Genomic DNA, 23,958 nt, shown 5'->3' with positions numbered 1-23,958 from the left:
AGAGCACATGATGCATATGACATTATTTGATCACTTTCCCCTTGTCAAACGTTATTGGAAGATGTGTTGAACTATGTCTGTGCATGGTCAGGCTACTCCAAAATAATAATAATATTATTTTAATACATGTCATGTTACAGAAGAGTTTTTGCATCATTCATAATATGTATAAGTCTAAATAAAATCCACATTAGGTTATTGTTTATATATTGACAATAGATCAAATACGTTGATCAGCCAATAAAGAAAAAACAGTCTTCAGTTTTAAAAAAAATCATGTTCATTATGCCTAACAATTATGCCTGTCATTTTTCAAATATTCCTTTGCATCGTAGCCAACGTAGGGGAACTCCTTAAAAAATTCATACCCAAAACATCCTTTTTTACATTTCTTTTTCTTGATAGCGAGAAAATATTAATAATTGAGACAATTTCGTCGCTGTAACTTATTTGTGACAATAAAATAATTGTTATTGTTTAAGCTCTGTCTACCTCTGATTATTATCCGTCATTGCCATGCAATAGCTCTTTAAACACTAGGGGGCACTGTTTACTTAAAATAGCTACTGTTCACTAAAGTTGAGTATTTTCAAGGTTGCCCATTAATAATTGTTGTATTTTATAATAGGTCAATATGGTAATTTTATTGTATTGTATTGTATCTTTACTGTCCACCAAGGTGGAATATTGGCTCATCACCACATAAAATAGCTAATAAAAATCACATTACATAAATATATAAAAAAAAACAATTCATGCCAATTTAGTTTGGTTTGTCAATCACTCGCAGATAATTTTATTGGCGTTTGGAATGAGAGACCTATCAAACATATTTTTCTTGGCTAGAATGATTCTATAGCGGATCAAATTGACAAAAGAGGGAATGAGAAGTATCTGCAAGAATACTTTCTAGCCTTCTTTACCCTTTCAGCATAAGGTTGCGCTAAGGGCTTTGTGGTCTACCGACACAATTATGGTAAGCTGTTCTTACCCACCAAACAATGGACATGCGGTATAATACGTCGAAAAAAGACGTCACAAAATAACCCCTTCAGTGCACCGAAATCCAAAAATTACATTGAAAAGACGTCATTCAGACGTCACATGGCGCAGTGAGTAGATCAAGTGATCATCACCAGGAAGGGAGATGAAAAGTTAAAAAACTCTCTACAATGGATTTGAACACAAGTTCTAAAATATGCTAACCCCAAGGCCTCTGAGTTTTCCAAGAAGAAACACAAACAGTCCCTGCGAGCATCTTTAAAAAATGTAGGCCTACTCTTAATGTTCAACGAATCGCACCTGTGAGTCCAGAATTGATCCAAGGTATTTAAAAATCTACAATTTCAACTTCTCATAAAAACCATGACATGTGCTTTTGGATACGTGAGATGTTTTGCTAAGTTAATTGGGGCCAGAAATATGTTACCGCCTTCACGTGCTAACGAAAATTTGATAATTCCCACTTTTGAAGTCGTTAGCTCGTCGCATTCAAATTTGGAAAGGAATGGCGTTAATGTTCAACTTTTACTTATGACACTTGTTTACAATAAGAGCACGCGAAGGAATCATGTAAACTGAAGTGGATCTATAATATAGAGGCCACGTTGAAGTTAGAAACGTGCTCTTTTATCCAGTAGCCTACATAAGTTGTATAATCATTTAGAGTAACTTAGCCGCCTGGCCTTTTTTTTTTTTTTTGTTTGTTTTTTTTTTTTTGCCACAGGCCTATATTGAGTATTTCCATAGTTTCAACAACACTGTGCATGTGTCCAAAAGAAACTGCAAAAACTCATTTTATTTGAGAAGCACAGTTAAAGAGGCAGGCTTTTAAACTAGGCTAGTGGTCTTGTTCGCCTTCAGTTTACTAAGACATAACATCAGCCTCATTGATGATGTCACAGTGTAAAATCTGCCATCAAGTTTACTCAGATCGTTTATAAAAGTTTGGCTTTTACTCACAAAATCATCCTTTTTTAATTAGACATATGCATTAATTTGTTTAAAAGTCATTTTTTAATGAATGGGTAGGTCTTATGCAGCAGCCTAATATAGACCCCACCAGAGACAGAGGCATGGTGATTTACAGTATACACAGTAGTATGTGAAAAAGCGGTGGAGGAAGGTGTCTGGGAATAGAGCATGAAGTGTACATGTGTTGGTCGTAAAACCGAGCAGTAGGGGACATGTCTGAGTGAAACAGCCCCTCATGTTCATTCTCATAGGGATTACATAGCTGACAGGTTTATCTATGTGTGTGCGTGTGAAATGAATCAGTGCATCCCAATGCCTGAGTAGGGATGTTGATGCATTCTTCTGGAGAACGAGGCTAGCTGGTCTTGGTTAAATTTGACTCTTTATGAGTTTTTCTCAAAGTTTTTCAGGTGGCAACACCCCTAAACCCAAGTCAGTGTTGCCGTGTCGAGCTCAAACAGATCTTGTTTTGATAGCGCCAGTGTTTACATGGTTTCCCTTATTGAAATCAGCCTGTGAGTGGCATAATTGAAGTTGTCTCTGATTATTTAGTTTAATCATCAAGGCCTTTGTTTGTTGCAGAACTAGATCTGGTGTGTCACTGAGCGTGCCGGTGCTATCCAAACTCTTACACTGAACATCTGAAGCTTGCAGCTGGCTCTTACAAAGTGTCTATATTTAGCTCCATGGTATTAAGACTATTTGCAGGAGGGCCTGTAAAGGATCTATAAATGAAGGGAATGTGCATCTACAAAGTGCATACATTATGACTTGCATCTGCAGTCATTTGAAATATGCATTTAATGAAATACATATTCAAATTTTGGCATAACAGTACCATCATCCATATAACGGAAATATGGGGGAACTAAGTATGCTAGTATGCTGTTTATTGAAACTAGTGTTGGGAAAGGTTACCCCCTATTTACTGCTTAGGTATTGGGAAGGATGTATTATAGTCAAGCAGAATAAGGCTTTAATATTTGCTTATAAGTACTAATAAACAGCCAATATCCTAGTAATATGCATGCAAATAAGCACCTAGTTAATAGTGAGAATCGGACCCTTAACTAAAGTGTTACCAGAGATACAATACCATAGTACAAAATGTTCAGCTGAGGGACTCCTCAGAGGGTTTAACACACTTCACTTGATCTCATGACCGTGTGAATCCACTGAAATTTTAACGCATGAAGCAAGTTTGATGTGGCCCAGGGGACATTATTACTGCCTTCCTTGTGTTTTCTTACTCGTTTACTTAACCATTCGAAGTCAAAGATTTATATTATTTATGAATCCTAAGTGGCCATATTTTTGTATGTTTATTCTACATGAGTGCATGTTGATTATGTAATGAACTGTAAAATGAGCAAGATGTTGTATATTCATGAGTTTTTTTTTTGGAATTCATGAGTGTTTTGCCCCATTTTGTGCGTTGATTTTGGAGGTAATTCCTGTGAATTCAGTGGAATTCATTTAAATATATTTTTATCATGACAACTCTCAGGAAGGGTTTAAGCATGGTAATGTATATATTACAATGTTAGTATTTTTGGTCTTGGTGGAGTAGTTCTGCCACGCTGCTGCTGCTGCTGATTATTTCTGTTGTAGATTACTGCTGTGGCTGATTATTATTATGGGGTGTCTGTTTACACCAAATGCAAAATAGTGTGCCTGGTTGGCAACTCCACCTAACATGCCTGTTTGGAAACATTATATATTTTATATAAAAAAACGGGTGTATTTCAACATTTTCAGTGGCATAATAAGTAAAGCATAAGGCTTAAATATCTAGGTTTTGACGCGATCAACCCGGGTTCGAATCCGCCTTTTGCAGAGCTCACTCTTCTCTCTTTTCTTATCACATATCACATCGGAAAGGCATTTACTTTCAATAAAAATGTAAGAAAATGTTTTAAAACAAACATTAAAAGAGGTAGAATTAAAGTGCTTAACGAAATGTTTAATAATAATAAAAGCATTTATTGGGTAGGGTTATGGATAGGTGTAGGGAGGATTTTTATTGTTCCATTAAGGTGGCATCCATTTAATAATTTTAATAAATATAATAATTTACACTGTTATTATTGTGTCCTGTTTATTCACAACAATACTGAGGTGCAAATAGTATGTATCTGTCAAAATAAAGAATAAATTACTTATTCATTATTACTATTTACACATAGTGCAAAGAACTACTTTTACATGGTGTAAATCAGTAATTCTTAAAGTGTGGTCCGCCATCGACCCCTAGTGGTCCGCAAAAAGATGACCTAAACTAGGCAAGTGTTTATAAAATCATCACTTATTTAAGTAGATTTTTAATGTACTTGCGAAACAGTTCTTGCCATTCTGTTTTAATAACATAAAAATGGATCTAAAATCCACAGATCTATTAGTTTTGTAATGTACTAGTTTTTGTTTCATGTGTAAAATCCCAGTAATTTCAGTGATATTGGACATTAAGGGGAACATTCTTTTTAGCATTTTATTGTTACCATAGTTACAACCATAGACTTCCTATACCAACCACCTCAGTTTTAAACTAATGGCTCTTTGGAATGGCAATAAGTGGGACCTAGGCTGTTACAGTGTGTTTAATTGCAGTTTTTTTTTCTTCACATGTGCAGTTTGTTGTTCATATTAAGCTGCAACTCATTTCACGTTTACTTTTTCAAATTAAATAAATATGTATATAATAATTTCTGATCATATCATTGCATTTGTGTTTGAATAATTAGTTTTTGACTTAAAACAGTTGCATATTAAACTTAAATTTAGCTTATCCTTCCTATTTTGTTGGTTTTTGGGGGCGTGTGTTAGAGTGGATTCTGTAGGTGGTCCTCAGAAAAAAATTGGAAGATAAAGGGGTCCTTGGGCTGAAAAAGTTTAAAAAAACATTGGTGTAAATATAATATATCACTATTTTTGCTTAGTTTGCTATTGCAAACTTAGTGCAACTTAGCTTGTTACTGCCAATACATACACAACACGCTGCTGTGAGAATGTAAGACATGCTGCTGCCGCACAAATAGCATATATCAATTATACCATTGCAGATCTATATAGCTGGAGCTGGGGAAGGCGGAGGGTTTTAAATGGAATTGAAAGTGTGCCGCAAACTGCTATAGAGAATGGTGATCTGCTATTTAAATGTTGAGCCGCATGCTCATTGGCTACAGACATGGACCAGTCAGCAGTGCAAATAAGTTAGTTGTAATTATTATCAGCTTGCGTTAAGGACCCATCAGCCTGCGCCATCTAGAGTTTCATGACAGAACTAGGCATTAAAATTTGTCTGGCTATCACCAGACTAAGCTTGATTTAATATTAAACATTGGTGTGTGGAGTCTGCTATGCATTTTCTACTGCAACATAGGTGTGATCGATGAGCATAATTAAAAAATTAAAATGACTCTGTACACAATTGGATAGTCTTCGGCCAATCAGACCGCAAGAGGCATGATCAAAGGGCAACGTCCTATAACTTCTCTATCGTTCATTGTGTTAAACCCACCAAAAGCGCATCAGGTGGATTAGCCAGTCTGTGATTGGTTCCCGCTAAAGTGGAACAGAAGCAGTGGAGGTTTCCAGACTGAGTTGCCGGGCGAAATCAAATCATTGGCAGATCAGTCTGGGTTTACATTAAAATGGGACATAAATAGAAGTTTTCAAGATTTCTCAGCATGCCAAAATAATCACAGCAAATAAACATACACTAATCACTCTAAATCATTGATATGGTGGTCAAACATTATGAATATTCTGTTTATTCTGTAGCAGTTCAGAACTTTGGCTTCTCCACAGTAAATGAAACAATACAAACAATACAACCATTTACGTACTTCTACATGCACAAAACAACAATCCTAAATATTCATGTTTTTTTACCCCACCCCAAACCCCCCACCCCCAATGAGTAACTGAATGTCTACATTAAACACCAAACCAAAAAGGTATAAAACAAAATATACTTTGTATAAAAATATAGGCAATTACAAAAACCGTATCTGGTCAATGTGATGATGATGACAGTGATTCCTCAGTCTTTACCGTTAAGATCTACATGCAAATGTGTTTTAGTGAGTGACGTCTCCCACTCAAAGTTTTTAGCAGTACTTATCTGCCGCTTAAGCGTTTTACTTATTACACAATTGTTCATGGTTCAACTGGTAGATCATAATGCTAGAAATGGCAAGGTCCTGAGTTAAGTTTCCAGAAAACATAAATGTATATCTGAATAAATGTATTTTGTATGCTTTTAATAAAAGCATCTGCCAAATACATAAATGTCTGAAATGCACCAAAATCCTGAACATTACTGAAATGAATCAAATAAAGAGTAGCAAATGGAAAACATTAACACAGGCGATTGATGCATTTATATCAGAGAAAGGCCAGGGTTGATAACCAAAAGCCCTGTAATAGTAAACTGTTGTGAAATACCTGGTAATTTAAGGACAAAATGAGGTTCAATTCATTAACATTTATGATTTTTGTATCATCAACAAGTTTGACATTATAGAGCATTTATTAATCCAAGCTGATGATAATTCACGAATACACTATTGTTCATTCTTCTTCATTCATGATACTTTAATGTTCATTCATGCAACATATGTTAAAATATATACCGTATTTGTAGAAATGAGCATCAATTTAGATTAACAAATGCTTTGAAAGTTTGTTGTTTCATGATACTTAATGCATTATGTTAACAAACATACTTTATTGTTAACCATTACTACTGTACGTAGAGCAGCAGTTGTAGACTTGAAAATGTGTACTTGAGATTTTGGTTCATCTAAACTGTTTACAAATTCCTGAAGAGAAGCTTTGGCATGGAAGCTCTCTAAAGAATATTTGCACTTTTGTTTGAACATTTTTGAAAGTGTAAATGTTTGATGTTTATATATAATAGATGTGGTGTCTTGAATGTTTAGTTATATGCTGCTAACATTTCAGGCTCATCTGGAGCAGATTTATTTGTGTTTTCTCACGTTGTGTCTTCTCACGTTACAGTTTTTTCATACTTTCATCATTGTTTCTCTCAGCATCATCTCAGCTGTTGTTTTCCTCACAACCCTAATGTTGATATGGTAACCCGTGATGTTTTTTTTGTTCACTCTAACTGGTCATTGGATTGACGTTGACTCCGTGCCTCTTACATCGGAGTATCGGCCACCTGTGTCTGGGTGGCGGAGTGTCCATTGGTGGGAGGTGAGTCTGGAGACTCTCCGTTGATGATGGGCTTGTCTAAAGGCTCCTGTTGAGGCAAAGGAGCCACAGACAGCAGTGTGTTGCCTTGGTTGTCTTGATCCACTTGGAAGGAGTCCTCAGCCTAGGTAGAGACAAGAGACAATACTTGGTTATGTTTACAGAGCATTGGCGCTACCCCAAGCCTAATTTTGATTCATTTGGTATGTGATTAGACGTCACACTGACCAGACGCAGCCCTTTCGATTGTCCTCGATGAGTCTTTAGAAGGTATCCAGCTATTAGCAAAGCAGCAAGAAGCAAACCCGTAATGAGAAGAGAGATCAGGACAATTTTCGAGTGATGGCCCTTGCGAGACACCGCCTCATCGACTTCCACCTAAAGACACAAACCATTACTAGCACATTAGGCAGGCACATTACCTGGAAGGTAGTTTTTACAACATTGTGTTCCAATATTGTGTGAATTAAGTTTATGTGTAGCATCATAGGGTGTGTTTATCTGATTTGTCAGCACAGCTATTTACCTCATAATGAGCTGCAGCCTTACCTCACCCTAACTCAGGCCTAAACTAAACCACATGGCAAAATATGTAGTGTTTCTGATTCAGAGGCCTAAAAGGGTGCGTATTATTCACATGGTCTGGAATCTGGGAGTAACGCTTTATTAAACCACTGCTATGCAAAAACCCAATAGCAGATGTACAAGGCTACACTTACTTTTATTTCACACTTCATTTAAATGTAATTTTCTTTTGGATGTGTATGTACACTCTCTCATTTTCATCTTGTATATTTGATTAGCTACATGACAAAGTTTTCATTGTTGCTGACCTTATCGGTAATGTTGTCGTTGTTGAACTTTCCAGCCATTCCTTCAGGATCAGCTTCATGAAACAGAAAAAAAGGACAAGTTTAGTCTGATTGTTCAGAGCACTGGAAAATATTTAACATGCACCCAAAATATAGTAAATTATAATTTGTATTTTTGGCAGTAAATGTAGTCTGCAGAGCAGAAAAGAAAGATATACTTAGATTGGCTTAGATAGATGGATGGATGGATGGATGGGTGGGTGGGTGGATGGATGTATATTTGGAAAGGGATTGATAGTGTTTTTGTGGAATATTTTTTAATAATATAAAACAAGCAAATACATGACAAGAAGACCATACAGACCTTCAATGCTGTCTCCGTAAACGATGATCTCATCTGTGTTGTCTTTCTGATAGATTTCAAGTTTGCAATCTTCACCACAGAGATGTTCTAGAACACTCTGTATCCTGACTCTAGTCTCTTCCTATTGGAAAAAAAAGGGTTTTTGTATTAAGTGTTTGGAATAAATTTTGGACATTTAAAATACATATGTATAACATGAACCTAAAAGAAAGTGGAGAGATGCATTAAGCCTTCCTCTCACCCAACCCTTCTGTCCATATTTCCATCTTTCTTATTTCTTTCTTTCCTGGAATGTGGTGTAATGTGAAACCTGTATGTTCATAGCAACAGCCTCGCTTTCCGCTAAATCTCAGTTCTCCAAGGGAACGTTGGTGAATAGAAGAATCCCGTTAGTGCTTTATAAAAATACACCATTTTTTAACACCAAAATGTATATAAAAAATTAAAATACTAAAATAGATAAATATATTGCTAACAAACTGCACAAACTTAAAAATAAATAAGGTGTTTTAGCTAGGGACAGAATCTTTGGCTATGGCTTTACTTGAATAAGTGTGTCAAATTCCTTCTGAATTGTAGCTGAAATTGACATCTGCTTTAGTCACATACACAATATAATTTCAACCCAAGCCATTTACTCTCATTCTGTGTTTTTGTTTTTGTTTTTATTCTACTATACTTCAGAAGCAGTAAAGATACTCTTTACTGCTTCTGAAACTGAACCTAGAGGCCCGACTATGTATTTTGGCAGAGTTCCTGGCGTGAATTCCGAAATGCCGCCGCCCATGGCGTGTAATGGAATGCCATTGATGTCCTGGCCGCAAGGCCTCTGACGGTCCACCCATTGAGACCTGAGCACATGGCATTACACACTTATTAGGGTCTCTAAAGGCTGACTTATAAAAAGTCTTCAACATCTTAAGGCCAATTCACACAGCACAGACAAACACCAACAAACACGTTTGTTGGGTTTTGTTGGAACAGTGTGTTAGCCCAGTTGGCGTCTGTTGTCAATGGTCTGGGTTTGTTTTCATCCGACTGAACATGTTCAATCAGCGTTTGTTGGTGTCTGTTGAGGCAGTGTGAACACGACAGTTATTTATTATAAAATTCTAAATCCAATGGCACAACTTGTTTGTTGGCGTTTGTCTGTTCGATTTGAATTGGCCTTTATATGTCAGTTGGCAAAAAGAAGACTCATCTTGCAGTTTGTCTCAAATGTGCTGCAAACTTAAAAGCTCTGTAATGATGACTTTTAATTCTAGATTATGCAGATCACTCTTTGGTGTGGGTTTTTACTGGTGTGTGTGTGGTATATGTCTGAGATTGCATGTGTGCTAAAAGGGTGATTCTTATGAAAACATGGCCAGGTCACATTACACTATAACATTCTTTTTACCACAATGTCTCTGGAAGTGCTTAAAAAAAAAAAAATCGTACCTCAACAATGTAATTGCAAAGAAGCTAGAAAATGACCCTCATGACGTTCCAAACCTTTACCATCTTACTCACTCAGTGATTCTAGGCAACGTAGGACAGGACAGAACCATGCCATTTCTATTGCATTACTACTAGTACTGTTACTACCAATAAAACTGATCTCTGAGGGCCCCAAAAGTGCATGGGCCCTTAGACTTGTCCTACCTCCCCAACCCCCTAGCAACGTCCCTGGCCGCAACTGATATAGAGGTATATATATGGTTTCCTTAGATTCTACCCAGTTATCATAGGATAAACGCAGACCAGAACTTACACACGTGGAGGAGGCCTTTAGTTTCAGAAGCACATCATATTTGTAGCGCACTGGTATTTTATCCACACAGACCACATTACCCTATAGAAATAAACAAAAAATATAAGACAAGAAGTCAGCTTAATAGCGCACACAATCTGGGTATAGCCTTTGGCACACACACAAAAAAAAGTATTCATGTTTTGACATCAAATTGATGAGGTACATTATCTGGTGTCCCGACCTTTGAAGTAACACTGTTTTTTTCAGGTGGGTTTGAGTGTGTCTGTGTGTGGGTGGGCTCCTCTGTGTCCGGTTGAGTTGGTTGAGTGGTCTTGCTGTGTACTTCTGGTGTCTCTGATGTCCCTGAATCAGATGATATGGTGGGAAAAATGATAATCTGGATCTGAGAACCTCCTGTGAGGGAAATATATTTGTTGTTACTTGCCTAATTGTAGTCATAAAATTCTCATTTTTCTCATACACTTTAATTTTAAATGAGGAGAACATGGTCATTGTGTAGTGAGGTAGGGTAAAGTCTACTTTTTATATGTTCAACCTTATAACATACTAAAGCAGTCATTCTACTAAAATTATATTCACAAACATTTGTACAAATGGATTACGAATGGGAGTGTTTCTAAGTGAATGAGAAAATTGTATGTATTTAAATTACATCTTATCCAAACTTAATTTTTTTTGTGGCAAAATTGAATTTAAAACCTGTCATTATCTGTTTTGGTCATAAATAGCTAGGTCGTTTTCTTTCTCGTTTGCTGGCTAATGTTGTATAATGTGTATGTTAATCAGCTCCAAAAAATAAGGGAAAACAAAAGAAAAGAAACAATATACAACACATCTTCAATTACAAAGACTGAACAGTATGGTATTTGAATAAATTGCACATTAATGAAGTAATTAATTCATTCATTTATTAAATAATTTGATATGGAAGTTTTTTTTTTTTTTTTTTTCACCTTTCCCGTGCACATTTTCTGTTGGGATGACTAATTCTCCATCTCCACGAATGATGCTTTCCAATTCCTCGTACATCTTTTCATATTCATCTTCACAAATCACAGCTGAAATATAAAATAAATGTAGTAAGAGCAGCTCATTCATACTAACTGGATCCATAATGTCATGATATATTAATCTTTCTTGCTTGGCAGATGATGAAACCAAAATATCATATATTCCTTTGCACTACCATTCAAAAGTTTTTTTCTTCTTCTTTTTAAAAAAAGAAATTAACACTTTTATTCAGCAAGGATTTAAATAAATACATTGTTGCAAAAAAATCTTTAAATAAATGCTATGTTTAGAATGGTCTATTTTTCATTAGATAATCCTGAACGAAATGTATCACGTTTCCACAAAAATATGAATCTTTCAAAACGTTCAAAATTCAGCTTTGCATCACAGGAATAAATAGCATATTAATAAATACATTTTAATAATACAGGTTTTTTTATTGCAATAATATTTTAAAATATTACTGGTTTTACTGTATAAATGCAGTTCAAAAACATTCATAAATCTGACCCCAGCCTAGCATCACTTTTGTGAGTTTTGCATAAGCACCACTCACATTTATCTTAAAATGTATCTAGATAATAGAACCTTTGATTAGAATTAATTGGCTTAAATTTCATTTGCTGAGCTGTAAATCATGAATGTTGGCAGACTTCCACAGACTTAAACCCAATTAGCATTTCAGGGAAGCACAAGTTTTTTCTATTTAAGTTATTTGAATAAGTTAAAAACAGCTGAAACGTGTATGATTGTGGGTGATGTGAGTTTGAATCAGGCTTGTTTGACACTGACTCACTTCTATCGCTTCTGCTTCTTTTAAAATGTTGCTAGTGCTGGAGTTGGTTGCGCTCATATGAAATTGTGAGCTGAATGTGCTGTATGTATTTAATTTAATAGACTGAATGTGAATACATCAGCACAGACTGAGCTAATAAAACCTTAACCTTTCCCTTCCCCCGTGCAACAAGAGGCCCTGACCTCTGACCCCGACCCTGTCTCAACACACTCCCCTCTGAACTCCACTGACAGAGTCAGTCAAAGGTTAAAAGAAAAGAATAGTGAAAGAAAATGAGGCAGGGAGATGGGAACAGGAAATAAAAGATCTTGCTGGAGCCATTTCTCATTTGCACGATTATGTGCTGAAAATTGTGATTTATGTGATTTTCTGCCATGGATGTTTTGAATAAAGGAGTGACTCTATTCTAAAAGAGAGATCTCTTTTTGTCTTTGGTCATGTGCTCAGTGCTCAGCATGATAGTCGTGAAAACCTAAAGTGAGACAGCACTGAGTCAGATCAGTGTCAGAATGATTTAGTGCGCTTCAAGGCATCCATTCCATTGATTATAATGAAACTGAATGTTTAGCATTTTTGCATAATTCTTTTATGTTGCAATGCACTTTTTTCAATGTTTTCACAAAAGTTCACAATGGGTGAATTATTTCCAATCAAGCTTTTGATCGTTTACCCACGAAATGTTGGCATTTTTCAAAGTTTTGGTAGTCCAGTAGTGCTATTCAACTGTTGTTTTCGCTATTGCATTCATTTCTTTGGCTTGTATTATTATATTTGTCTTTATAAAGTCTATTGAAAATGCATTCTGATGCTAGCCTCTACTTTACCAAGGATGAATTGGGTTTATTTGTCTACTGTCTGGTTTGTCTTGACTAAAACTCAATTTGGGTAATGGCGAAAGAATCGCGATTCCCCTTCTTTTAAACTGGTTTTGAGTGTTATTTTGTAAAAAAAATTCCTCAGTGTTTTCTAAATCAGATTTATAAGGAGGATTAACTAGCGCCACCAAGAATAATACATTCCATGTAATATAATACTTACATGTAATACACGTTTCACTTTTGTATGTGTACAGTAACTGCACTGTAAAAAAAAATATTTAGAAAAAAAGTTACCTGGTTGCCTTAATTTTGAGTTCATTGAAATTTAAATTTTGAGTTAATACAATGAATTTTTTTTTGCGATTCGGCAACCTTTATTAAAATATTATTAAAAGATTTGTAAGCATATTGTGGAATTGGGTGTGTTTTATTTCTGATGACGCAGTGAAACATGTCAAATAGTGCTATTTTCATGATTTATCAAAACAATTTTATGTGTTTCAGATACAATAATATTTTGAAGTTATATTTATTAAACAAATTTCCTTCATTGTATCAACTCAAATTTTTAATTTCAATAAACTCAACATTTTAAGGCAACCAGTTTACTTACTTTTTTAAGTTAAACCAACAAAAAACAACACTTTTTTTGTACAGTGTGGCTGATTTAGCGAAAAGGTTTTTTTTTAAACCAGGGAATTTACAGTGTAAAACTGGACTGACAACTATTGCTTTAGATATTGGCTACAGCAGGGGTGGAAAGTCCCGCTTCCGGAGGGTCACTGTCCTGCAGAGTTCAGCTCCAACCCCAATTAAACACACCTGAACCAGCTAATCAATGTATTACTATACACACTAAAGAGTGTATATGAGGCAAGATGGAACAATGCTCTGCAGGACAGTGGCTCTCCAGAACCTAATTTGGACACCCCTGGGCTACAGTATATAGCAATAAGTTTTCCTTATCCTTAACATCCAAGTGGTCCTTTTTTATGGAATCTTGTGTCCACCAACGGAAAAAAAGAAAGTATTTGCAACTTTTTTTTCCACAATTCTACTTCAAGTTTGAATTGGACAATTCTTTTCTCAGATTTCAGAGTTTATAACTCGCAATTGCAAATTATAAACTCGCAATTCTGAGAAAAAAGTCAGTTTTCCCCCCTCAGATTTGGATTTTATAACTCGCAATGGCAAATTTATATCTTACAATTCTGACTTTATTTCTCGTATGTCAGAGGTTATATATCCTGCAATTCTGACTTTATATTTCGAAGTTGCGAGGTTATCTTGAAATTCTGAGAGAAGTATGTAATCTAATCTCTTTAATTTCTCAAATGTTTTCTACTTGCCATGCGCAATTTGATTAAATGGAGATTAGTGGAGACTTTTGCCTTCTTTTTCCAACAATCTTTTTTGTCAAACTCTGCTCCTGTAGGGCCACTGTCCTCCAAAACACCTGCCTGGAAGTTTGTGCTGTGTCTGAAAACTTAGGCAGCTGACTTACGACAATGACTCTGTAGGCAGCGTTTGCCTCACGTTACGATTTCAGACAGACTGTGGCAGCTTAACGGTTTAATGATCTAGAGCAAAATAGAGTGAACTTTAGTGAGAACTAAACTTATATTTAAGTTTATTTAATTAGTTAAATCGTAATATATATCTAGAAAAGATAGAAGTGGAAAACGGTCAAAAACATTTACACACAAACTGAGAACCAACCTCAACTTTCAGATGCTGTCTTTCTTTTCTAGCTCAACTGTCACTGAATGGAATGCAAAGGATTTTGGGATATCAAAGGCAGTGAAAGATAGTCCTATACATCTATGCTGCCTTTAAACATCAATCAGATGAAGGTACCTCAGGAGACAGGAAGCGAAGCTAACATTGGATTCGGGTGTGCCTTGATAACGTAATACATCCTCCGAGCATTTTTAAGCTTTCGGACACAGTCTAATCCTGAAGACCTTGATTAGTTGGTTCAGGTGTGTTTAACTTGGGTTGGAGCTAAACTCTGCAGGATGGTGGCCCTTCAGAAACTAAATTTGACAGCCCTGGTCTAGACCTTCAGAAGAGTTTGCATTAGCATCTCAAACTGTGATCAGGTTTGCCATGAGATTTCAGTATGACCTCTTAATGTTAATTTTTTATAATGGTACACATCAATTTTACCATAGAGCAGCTCTATATTCTAACCATCTAGGGCTCTTATCTCCTGAGCTATGAAAGGACAACCTGAGTTGTAATTGTTCCTGTGGCTTCTGACAAACAGTACAGTTTTCAGCATTACAGGTGAATTCCTGCCAAGGGTTTTATTTTCTCCATGAGCTGAATCATCCGATGGACCCATTCAGATATTGTTTCCTCTGAGCCCTTGTTCCTAATGACCTCACAGCAGCAGTATTCACTCTTTTACTCACTGCCCCTGGGCTCCTACCAGCCTGATACAGCTTTGTTTATTTCCCTGCTCATTAATTGGTTAAACAGAGACGAATGTGTGTGGTATTAGGTGTGTGTGTGTGTGTTTCCGTGTCTGGTATTCAGGGGAGTATTGTTTTGATAATTTAATTTAATTTAGCGGCACAGAGTAAACGCCTTAACCAACACAGATGTAATGATGCTTACATTCTTGTTTGTTTTAAGCTTGAAGATTGCTCTGCACAGTAGGCTTGCTGAACTAAAATATTACATTAGGTATATGCAAAGAAACATATTAGTAATCTAATTGACCCTTGACTGGAATCACCTAATCTGCTTCACTTCCTTCCTCCCTCCCTATATGCAAGACAGATTGGTTTTAGCTTAACTTCCAGCAGATCCAATAAACTACAACCTGCTTTTGTTTATGAAAATGTTTCATTGTAAATGTTGCAACTGTAATAATATTTAATAAACAAAAGTTTAAGGTCGGTAAAATTAATTAATTATTTGAATGTGATTCTCTTAAGCTGTGTTTATTTGATCAAAAATACAATTAAAAAAACAGAAATATTAATAAAATTTCAAATAACTGTTTGGTGGCCAAAATTATTGACAGATGTAAAAAAAAAAAAAAAAAAAAAAAAAACATTTCATTTTAATAATCATAAACTTCAATATTTGGTATCTCCACCTTTTGCAGCAATTGCAGCACATTATGTATGTCAATATATTCCCTCTGAGGACTGAAGCCAAAGGCTTTCCTTTGAATGTCCAATAGAGCAGTCCAGTTTATTTTCCAACTCGCCCTAAATGTGCTCGATGGGGTTGAGGTCTGGACTTTGAGGGGGTCAGTCCATCATTTTCAATGTTCCAGCAGATTCGTTCTGTCGCCGGTAGTTCTGGCTATAGTTAGAAGGGTCATTGTCCTCATGGAAAATAAATCCAGGCCCAATAAGACGACTCCCAAATGCCAAGTGTTCTAATAATTTTGGCTACCACTGTATTTAAAATGTAATTTATTCCTGTGATGGCCTGAATTTCCAGCATCAGTACTCTTCAGTGTCTTCAGTGTCACATGGTCCTTCAGAAATCATTCTAATATGCTGATTTGCTGCTCAAGAAACATTTTGTATTATTATCAATGTAGAAAACTGTGTAATATTTGTGGTGATAAGCATGAAACATGAATTTGTTTAGGATCCTTGATGAATAGAAAATAACAGTATTTGAAATATAATGGTCTGTCACTTTTGGTCAATTTAATGCACATTTAACTTATTGAGACCAAATAGTTGATCTAAAGAACTTATAATGCAACATCAATAACTTCTGTCTATGTATAGCCAATATCCTATATAGCATACAGTGGCATTTTCTTTTTAAGAGGGTTTTTGGGCCATTGGACAACCTAGAGGATAAAATAGAGATTGGCATGCTTCATGCTAACACTGGATTTCTCAGCAATATGTGACACTTGCCCATCACAGCTGTTGTCTTGTGCTATAGAAAGCATATCTGAAGGTGACAGCTACTTTGATACACAGTACACTTTGTCTACTGTTGGTCTGTTAACAGTGACTTTTGGACTTTAGTACAAGATAGCAAAAGTGTTTCATTCTAGAGTTTGCGTTTTCTTGCATACATTTCTAAGAGATCGATATTGTCACTTTGGTCTTGTTTTCAACCCTACAGTCTATATGACATATGACTTTTGTCTGATAATGGTTGTTTAGAGAATATATTGAATGATTGAATCAAGTAGAAACGACTTTGAAAGCATTAAAAGTTTCATCACAAACACGTTGAGACTTTGCTCGGAAGCTCTAGTATAGCTGACAGTAAATTAAATCACTAGCCTGACAAGCCAGACCCACATCAAGATGTTTGGTCTGGAAACTCACAATTGACGGGGCTCAATCCGAGGGGCGGGATAAACGGTTGTCTTTCAAACTCCCTCTGCACGCGATATGATAGCACTACACCAACCAGAGCAATGAAGGTGAAGCAGAGGTCGTTGACAGATTAAACTTTCGACGTATCCGGTCGGCAAAACTCTGAACACATCACACCTTTTTAAGAATGACTTTATTGCCTTCATTTGTTCTTCCCTCAGAGAAAAGCTTAACTCCAAGTCTTCCAGAGTCGCAGTCAAAGCTGATTCAAAAGACCGCTATTTGACAGCTTCTGTGTTTACTAGAAGCACGCAAACGCAACTCTGCCTCTATGTTAAGCCCCGCCCACCGAGTCTATACACCATGTGATTGGCCTGACCAGAGTTTGGTTTTTACAGCTCAGACAGATTAGATTTGCTACCGCTAGGGTGCGTCTACATTTCTAGGCTCTGAAATCACATCAGGAGCTCTTAATCGCACAGTAGAGTACATTACTCAAACATGAAAGCATGGCTTGGTGTTCCACAAAAGAATATGGGAATAGAAAATAAAAAAGGTAACTGTAACTTTTTTTTCAGACTTTTTTCTCAGAATTGCATGATATAAAGTTGCAAATGCAAGAAAAAGAGTATTTTTTTCTCAGAATTTGACTTTATTGGAAGGGAATTGAATTTTATAACTCACAACTGTTATATCTCTGTTTATAAATTGTATAAAGTTTATAAATTCAGACTTTTTTTCTTGCAACTGTGAGCTTATAAAAAAACAGGTTCATTTTATAAAAATAAAAGTCGCAATTATCTGTTCGTTTTTTTATCCTGTGGTGGAAACAAGCTTCCATAGAAGAATGAGAGCTAAAATAATTTTTATTTTTGGATGAACTTTTAAGAAAAATGTATGTACCCGTATTATTATTTTTTCTTCTTAGAAATACATCTGAAAAATCGTTTTGTATACATTTAGACCCCGAATATATAAAAAAACGTAGATGTATGCGTTTTTTATATATTCGGGGTCTAAACTTAATACAATAATAATTCACCCGCAACAAAACGTGTAATGCGAGTCATCAAACAACTTAAGAAGCCAATAAATATGGTATGTCAGAGTTAGATAGCTAAAGCCCCAAAAAATACTAACATAAATATATATTTTAAAAAAAGCTTACCGAGGTCCTAAAAGCAGTCGCTTCACAGAAACTGACAGGCAAGTGTAGAGCCGAAAACGAAATGAGGGGCTGCAAACCCAGAGCTGAAGGCACTGGATATCACCAAAGAGCTGAACTTACCCACCAGTGAGGCCTGTCATTTCTTATTTCGGCTACGTACAGTACTGGCGCCCTTGTCTGTCAATATCCTCAAAGCTGCCATTTTGATGCGCCATAATAGATTAGCGCTTGCCACTTGCCCTCCGACTTTTAAAAAGAAACTGCTGTGATTGACATAAGGGGGAAAAAACATTCATGTCCCCCTGGATCACATAGGTAATGTAGAACTTTTGACATGCCAGCATCTCTCATCACGTCACTGTATATAAAAAACTGAGAAATCAGTCATAGAGAAATCTACTAAAAGAGAACTTTGGGTTATTTTTATGGCAGCTATACCAAGTGTGCATTTCTGAATGTGTTTGTTGTTGGTACATTTTACCAGTATTTACCATACTTTAAACTCAAGTCTTGTATTCAGAATTTATTTCGTTAAAATTGTATATACATTTTTCGAAAATTTCTGACATTTCGCATGATACTAATCGCATTTTCATTTTTCTTTCCGTATAATTGCTCCGGAACAAAGGGAAGCACCGTTTTCCAAACATGTTTGTTTTATAAAGGAATAATGAAGGCGAGACGGTGCCCAGACACAGACAAACATGTTAGCTGTCACATTTGTTGGCCACATGCGTCATCAAGGAAGTCTTATTTCAGAACAGTATCCATTATAAAATGAACCATTATTCATTGTAAAGCATACATTGTTATAATTTATTCATGACTTTGGAATATAATGGTTACTTTACTGAATTTCCTCTATGACGTAAGCGGCCGAAAAATTTGACCTCCGGAAGTTACAGCCATATAGACCAATTCACTCATACACTATTACAAGTGAGCCCCTTACAACCATAGGGAACATTCCTACAACCCCCTTCCACACAGATGTTACATCTATTCACCCTCCTCAACTCATCTTCACCCCGTTCCCTCCACTCTCCCCATCACACAACAGGAAGTTACATCCCTCATTCGCTTACTGTCTCTGCCATTCCCTCAAAGCCTCTGGGAATTCCCAGTCATAGAACATTTCGACATTCCAACCCCAGGAATGGCTGAATAACAGGATCGGATGGATTCCTTTTAAGCCTTAAGGAAGAACAAACAATAAAGGAAGCTATCTTGCGAGGAAAGAAAGGCAGAAGGGGTGGGGGTGTCAACAAAGTGCTATGTATTTGTTCTACATCTGGACTGTGATCCTCAAGGCTGCTCACGCTACTTGGCGATGTCCCACGTCGCAGCAGCTCTGTGAGTCGACAGCACGCTCGATACATCATGCCCTGCTTCACACTTGATAACACTGACAGTTCGTCAGCTGCTGTGAGAGATCAGTTTTACTACAGCAGATGTATGAGCATATGCCTCCAACCCCCATCTCAAGTACATCTGTCACTTCTGACTACCACAGGCAAAGAGATTTTCCTCAAATCTCATTCATAAATGAACTTTTTTAAGTGACTAACAAATCCCCCCATAGACTTGCATTGAAGGGGGACCAGAATGTCAAAAAGGCTTGTGGATTGGCTCAATCAAAAGGATAAACAATCATATAAAACCATTCGTAATACACAAATCAACAACGACTAGCATTAGTCAAGTTTTACGGAGCAAACATTACATTTTATTCAGTAAATGTTTGATTCTAGCTTAAAGGACTACTCCACTTTTTTGAAAATAGGCTCATTTTCCAAGTCCCTTAGAGTTAAACAGTTGAGTTTTACCGTTTTTGAATCCATTCAGCCGATCTCTGTATCTGGCAGTAGCACTTTTAGCATAGCTTAGCATACATCATTGAATCGGATTAGACCATTAGCATCGCACTCAAAAGACTTTTACTATATTTTCCTATTTAAAACTTGACTCTTCTGTAGTTACATCGTGTACTAAGACCAACAGAAAATGAAAAACAATTTTTTTTAGGCCGATATAGCTAGGTACTATTTTCTGCGTAATATCACTGCACTGCTGCACCCATTGCATAGCAGCAAAGTTCCCTGATTATTACACAGGAATGAGAGAATAGTCTATAAAATTTTCTGTTGGTCTTAGTACACGATGTAACTACAGAATAGTAATGTTATCTTTGAAAATATTATCTTTTGAAAAAATAATGTCTTTAGTCATTTTTGAGAGTGATGCTAATGGTCTAATCTGATTCAATGATGTATGCTAAGCTACGCTAAAAGTGCTACCGCCAGATACAGAGATCGGCTGAATGGATTCAAAAACGGTAAAACTCAACTGTTTAACTCTAAGGGACTTGGAAATTGAGCCTATTTTTAAAAAAAGTGGAGTGTTCCTTTAAAAACATTTTAGGTACTGAACTAAAACAACTAAAACACAGTCACGAAACTGACTAAAAACGCTGTATTCTGCAGCCAGGCCCGTAGTTGGCGATGTCATTTTGTAAAGAAACGCTACACACCTATAGACTGTCACTGAACACATAATACACACACGCATGACGTCACCGGTTTCACAAATTCACTTTTTGTAGTTTACACCGAGACGATACTGGTACCGTTTCTTAAGGTTTGCACTTTGAATCCTGTTTTCCTGTTCAGTGCTGTTGTTTTGTAAATGAACAGAACAGTACAGAATTTTAAAAAAGGGACCTTATTGAAATTCATATAGTAATTTATCATCTCTCTCTCTGCTGTTGAGAAAGCAATATAGAACATTTTGTTCAGTTCTGCACAGCTCGACTAAAAGATGCCTGGTCGTCTGCTGCACCACTGAGCGTTCCCTTAGGGATGCTGGAATTTGAGACTTAAACAATCCAGTTAAAGGGAAGGAGGAATGTAACTTTGGACCCTCTCTCTCTCTCTCTCTCTCTCCCCCCCCCCATCTCTCTCTCACAGCATGCCCCCCCGACCTCTGACCCCTCAGTCTCTCTCTTCCTCTCTCAGTAAATGAGTGTGGGGCCCACATTGTCTCCACCCAAACGGGGAGGGCAGCAAACACATGGAGGAAAGACAGACTCTTATGTTTCTAATCAGACAATTCTTCAACAGCCCAACCCCTTCACTCTCTGCCAAAGCATCATTATCAGCAGAGCTCGTACACCCTTTAAGCTACAATAATTGAGTTATGGGACCTAAGCCAATGAGAAGAAAATCTGTTCTTGGTTGTCGTGAGTAAGGGAGTTCATGCTTTGCCCCAAACCTGCCTTGGAATATAAACATGATACTAAATGACTAGTATGACATGATGAATTATAAATGCATGTTTCTTCATATTGATGCATAGTTAAGTATTTTTTATTATAAACTATTTCACTCATTTTTTATTTATTTTTTAATGGTTTACTTGAATATTTAATAAAGTATTTAAACTTTTTATAGACTTAAAGTCCTCATGAAATCAATCAGATCTCATTTGCTTTGTTAGTGAACATTACTGGTCTTAGGATGAGCAATTAATCCGTTCAAGTTAATACACAGGGAATAAATGTTTTGCCGTGGTAATATTTAATCAAAATCTGAAAAGTAACTCCCGGTCTGGAATGGCGCTCCCTTTCCGATGACGGCAGTTTGACGGCTTGGGTTTGAATTTCCTGAACCTCTCCCCTCCCACCGTTAGTCTGCTGCGAGCGAGAGATGGAGAGGAGGAGTGCTGAAGTAAAACCCTGCTCTTTATTCAATGTTCTAGTTTCACCAGAAACACCTCATTTGTACTTCTCAATTTAATGTTTTTTTTTTTTTTTTTGTAGGAATATAGTTTATTACCGGAAAACAAAAAACAAATCAAATTAAAGGGTTAGTTTACCCAAAAATGAAAATTCTGTCATGAATTACTCACCCTCATGTCGTTGGACACCCGTAAGACCTCCGTTCATCTTCAGAACACAAATGAAGATATTAGTGTTGAAATCTGATGTTTCAGAAAGGCTTTCATTGACACCAATGTCATTTCCTCTCTCAACACTCATAAAAGTCCATCTCTCACAGTGGCTCTACAATCATTTTATAAGGCAACAAGAATTTTTGTGTGCAAAAAAACGTAATAACTTATATAGTGACGGCCGATTTCGAAACACTTCTTCCTGAAGCCTCAGAGCTTAATGAATCAGTGTATTGATTCATGATTCATGATCGCATGTCAAATTGCTGAACTCACGTGACTTTGGCGATCCGAACTGTTGATTCGATACACTGATTCATAATAGTTCAAAGCTTTATGAAGCAGTGTTTTGAAATCGGACATAACTACATATGTTGTTTTTTCATTTTTATTTTATTCATTTCATTTTATTTACAACTATTCTCGTCGCTTCATAAAATGATTGTAGAGCCACTGTAGTGAGATGGGCTTTGTAACGACGTCTTTAGTGCCTTTATGGGTGTTGAGAGAGGAAATGACATTGGTGTCAATGAAAGCTTTTCTGAAACATCAGATTTCAACACTAATATCTTCATTTGTGTTCTGAAGATGAACGGAGGTCTTACGGGTGTTGAACGACATTAGGGTGAGTAATTCATGGGTGAACTAACCTTTAATTTGATTTTTTTTGTTTTCCGGTAATAAACTATATTCCTCAAAATGATGCATTGAATTGAAAAGTACAAAGTTTCTGTTAGAATGTTTTTTTTTTTTTTTTTTTTTTGATATTGGCTTCAAACAATAAAAACAATGAATATAAAGTAAATAATAATAATAATAATAAAATCATAATTCTATATTAAAAGAAAGCAAATCTAAATAATTCATGCAATTTTGAAAGTTGTTTGAACTTTTCAAATAGGCTTAGATATTTTACTAAAACTTAAGACGTATTAATATAAAAATAAATATTGATTCAGAAAATAATGTTGCACCTCTGCATTTGCTCTTTGCGGTTATAATAATGTACACAACAATGTTTGTTTCCGTCTCTTGAGTATGAGATGTGTGTGTTACATCATACGGTCCACAACTTTTGCTGCCCAGGGTCTTCGAAACACCTGGATGCTTCAAAACCCGCCAAATTAACAAAATCCTCTTTATGCCTAATGGAATAACAACAGATGGACTTTTTATTTCACATACAGACGCGCACACGGCCACCTGGTGATATAATTTATGCACAGATACACTGAGTGGAAGAGAGCGATTCAGTTGATCTCAAGCCATTAACTTGAGAGGAAGCTCAACAACTTTATTTAAAGCGTATTACTGTGATGCAGAGGGGTGTGGTAGCCTCGTAGGAAGCCAACCAGCGGAGCGGATTAGAGAAATGCATGCATGATAACTGAAACTTCTACACTTGTTACTTTCTAAGCGCTACTAAAAGTTTGGAGTAGATCAAACCTTTTTAACAGCAAAATGCTAATGTAGGGCACGCCCCTCCCTTAAAGCTGCACAGCATCTTGAGTTCAAACATCTGCAGTAGAACTAAAGTAAAGTTAATTACTCACCTTGAAATAAGACAGCAAAAATACAGACTAAGAAAGCAACATCTGAGGATTTGTGGCTTTTTCTCTGTGTCGCCATCCTGAGCGAGCGGTCCTGACTGTGTGTGAGAGCGCCTGAGGTTTAGGTTTGTTACTCTGAGAGTGTCACACGAGGGATGAAGCCAATGCCTGTGCTCTTCTAGATCCGAGTGTGGCCCTTCCCCCTCTCTCTTTCACTCTCTGACGCTCACTGTT

General features: G+C 36.4%; 2 protein-coding genes across 3 annotated transcripts in view; one reads left to right on the top strand and one right to left on the bottom strand.

Annotated features, from left to right (window-relative positions):
* Positions 1–1,174: 1,174 nt before the first annotated feature.
* Positions 1,175–23,958, top strand: part of grm4 (glutamate receptor, metabotropic 4) — a 266,396-nt gene continuing 243,612 nt past the window's right edge. The window contains exon 1 of the mRNA XM_067460285.1: positions 1,175–1,326. The gene's annotated coding sequence lies outside the window, so the exon portion shown is untranslated. The remainder of the gene's footprint in view (positions 1,327–23,958) is intronic.
* si:ch211-286o17.1 (hematopoietic progenitor cell antigen CD34) lies at positions 5,905–23,880 on the bottom strand. 2 transcript variants are annotated; one of them, XM_067458523.1, is made up of 8 exons: positions 23,728–23,880; positions 11,077–11,181; positions 10,344–10,516; positions 10,121–10,201; positions 8,368–8,488; positions 8,025–8,077; positions 7,420–7,569; positions 5,905–7,315 (listed from the first exon to the last, which is right to left on the bottom strand). In XM_067458523.1, the coding sequence occupies exons 1-8, from the start codon at positions 23,801–23,803 to the stop codon at positions 7,139–7,141; spliced, it is 936 nt and encodes a 311-aa protein (XP_067314624.1). In that variant the 5' UTR covers positions 23,804–23,880; the 3' UTR covers positions 5,905–7,138. The 2 variants fall into 2 exon arrangements, with proteins under 2 accessions (XP_067314624.1, XP_067314625.1); XM_067458524.1 differs by having other exon boundaries at positions 10,344–10,465.

Source organism: Pseudorasbora parva, chromosome 12 (assembly GCF_024679245.1).
Source record: "Pseudorasbora parva isolate DD20220531a chromosome 12, ASM2467924v1, whole genome shotgun sequence".
Taxonomy (NCBI): domain Eukaryota; kingdom Metazoa; phylum Chordata; class Actinopteri; order Cypriniformes; family Gobionidae; genus Pseudorasbora; species Pseudorasbora parva.
Note: the sequence above shows the minus strand (reverse complement) of the source record. Positions and strands in the feature narration are given on the sequence as shown.

What these genes read in the sequence shown, in the direction of transcription:
- si:ch211-286o17.1 (XM_067458523.1), bottom strand. Translation starts at nt 23,803, where the DNA reads ATGGCGACACAGAGAAAAAGCCACAAATCCTCAGATGTTGCTTTCTTA. An exon ending in TTTTGCTGTCTTATTTCAAG is followed by an intron (nt 11,182 to 23,727) that starts GTGAGTAATTAA and finishes TTTATATTTCAG; the next exon opens with CTGTGATTTGTGAAGATGAA. An exon ending in TAAAGGCCTCCTCCACGTGT is followed by an intron (nt 8,489 to 10,120) that starts GTAAGTTCTGGT and finishes TTTTTCCAATAG; the next exon opens with GAAGAGACTAGAGTCAGGAT.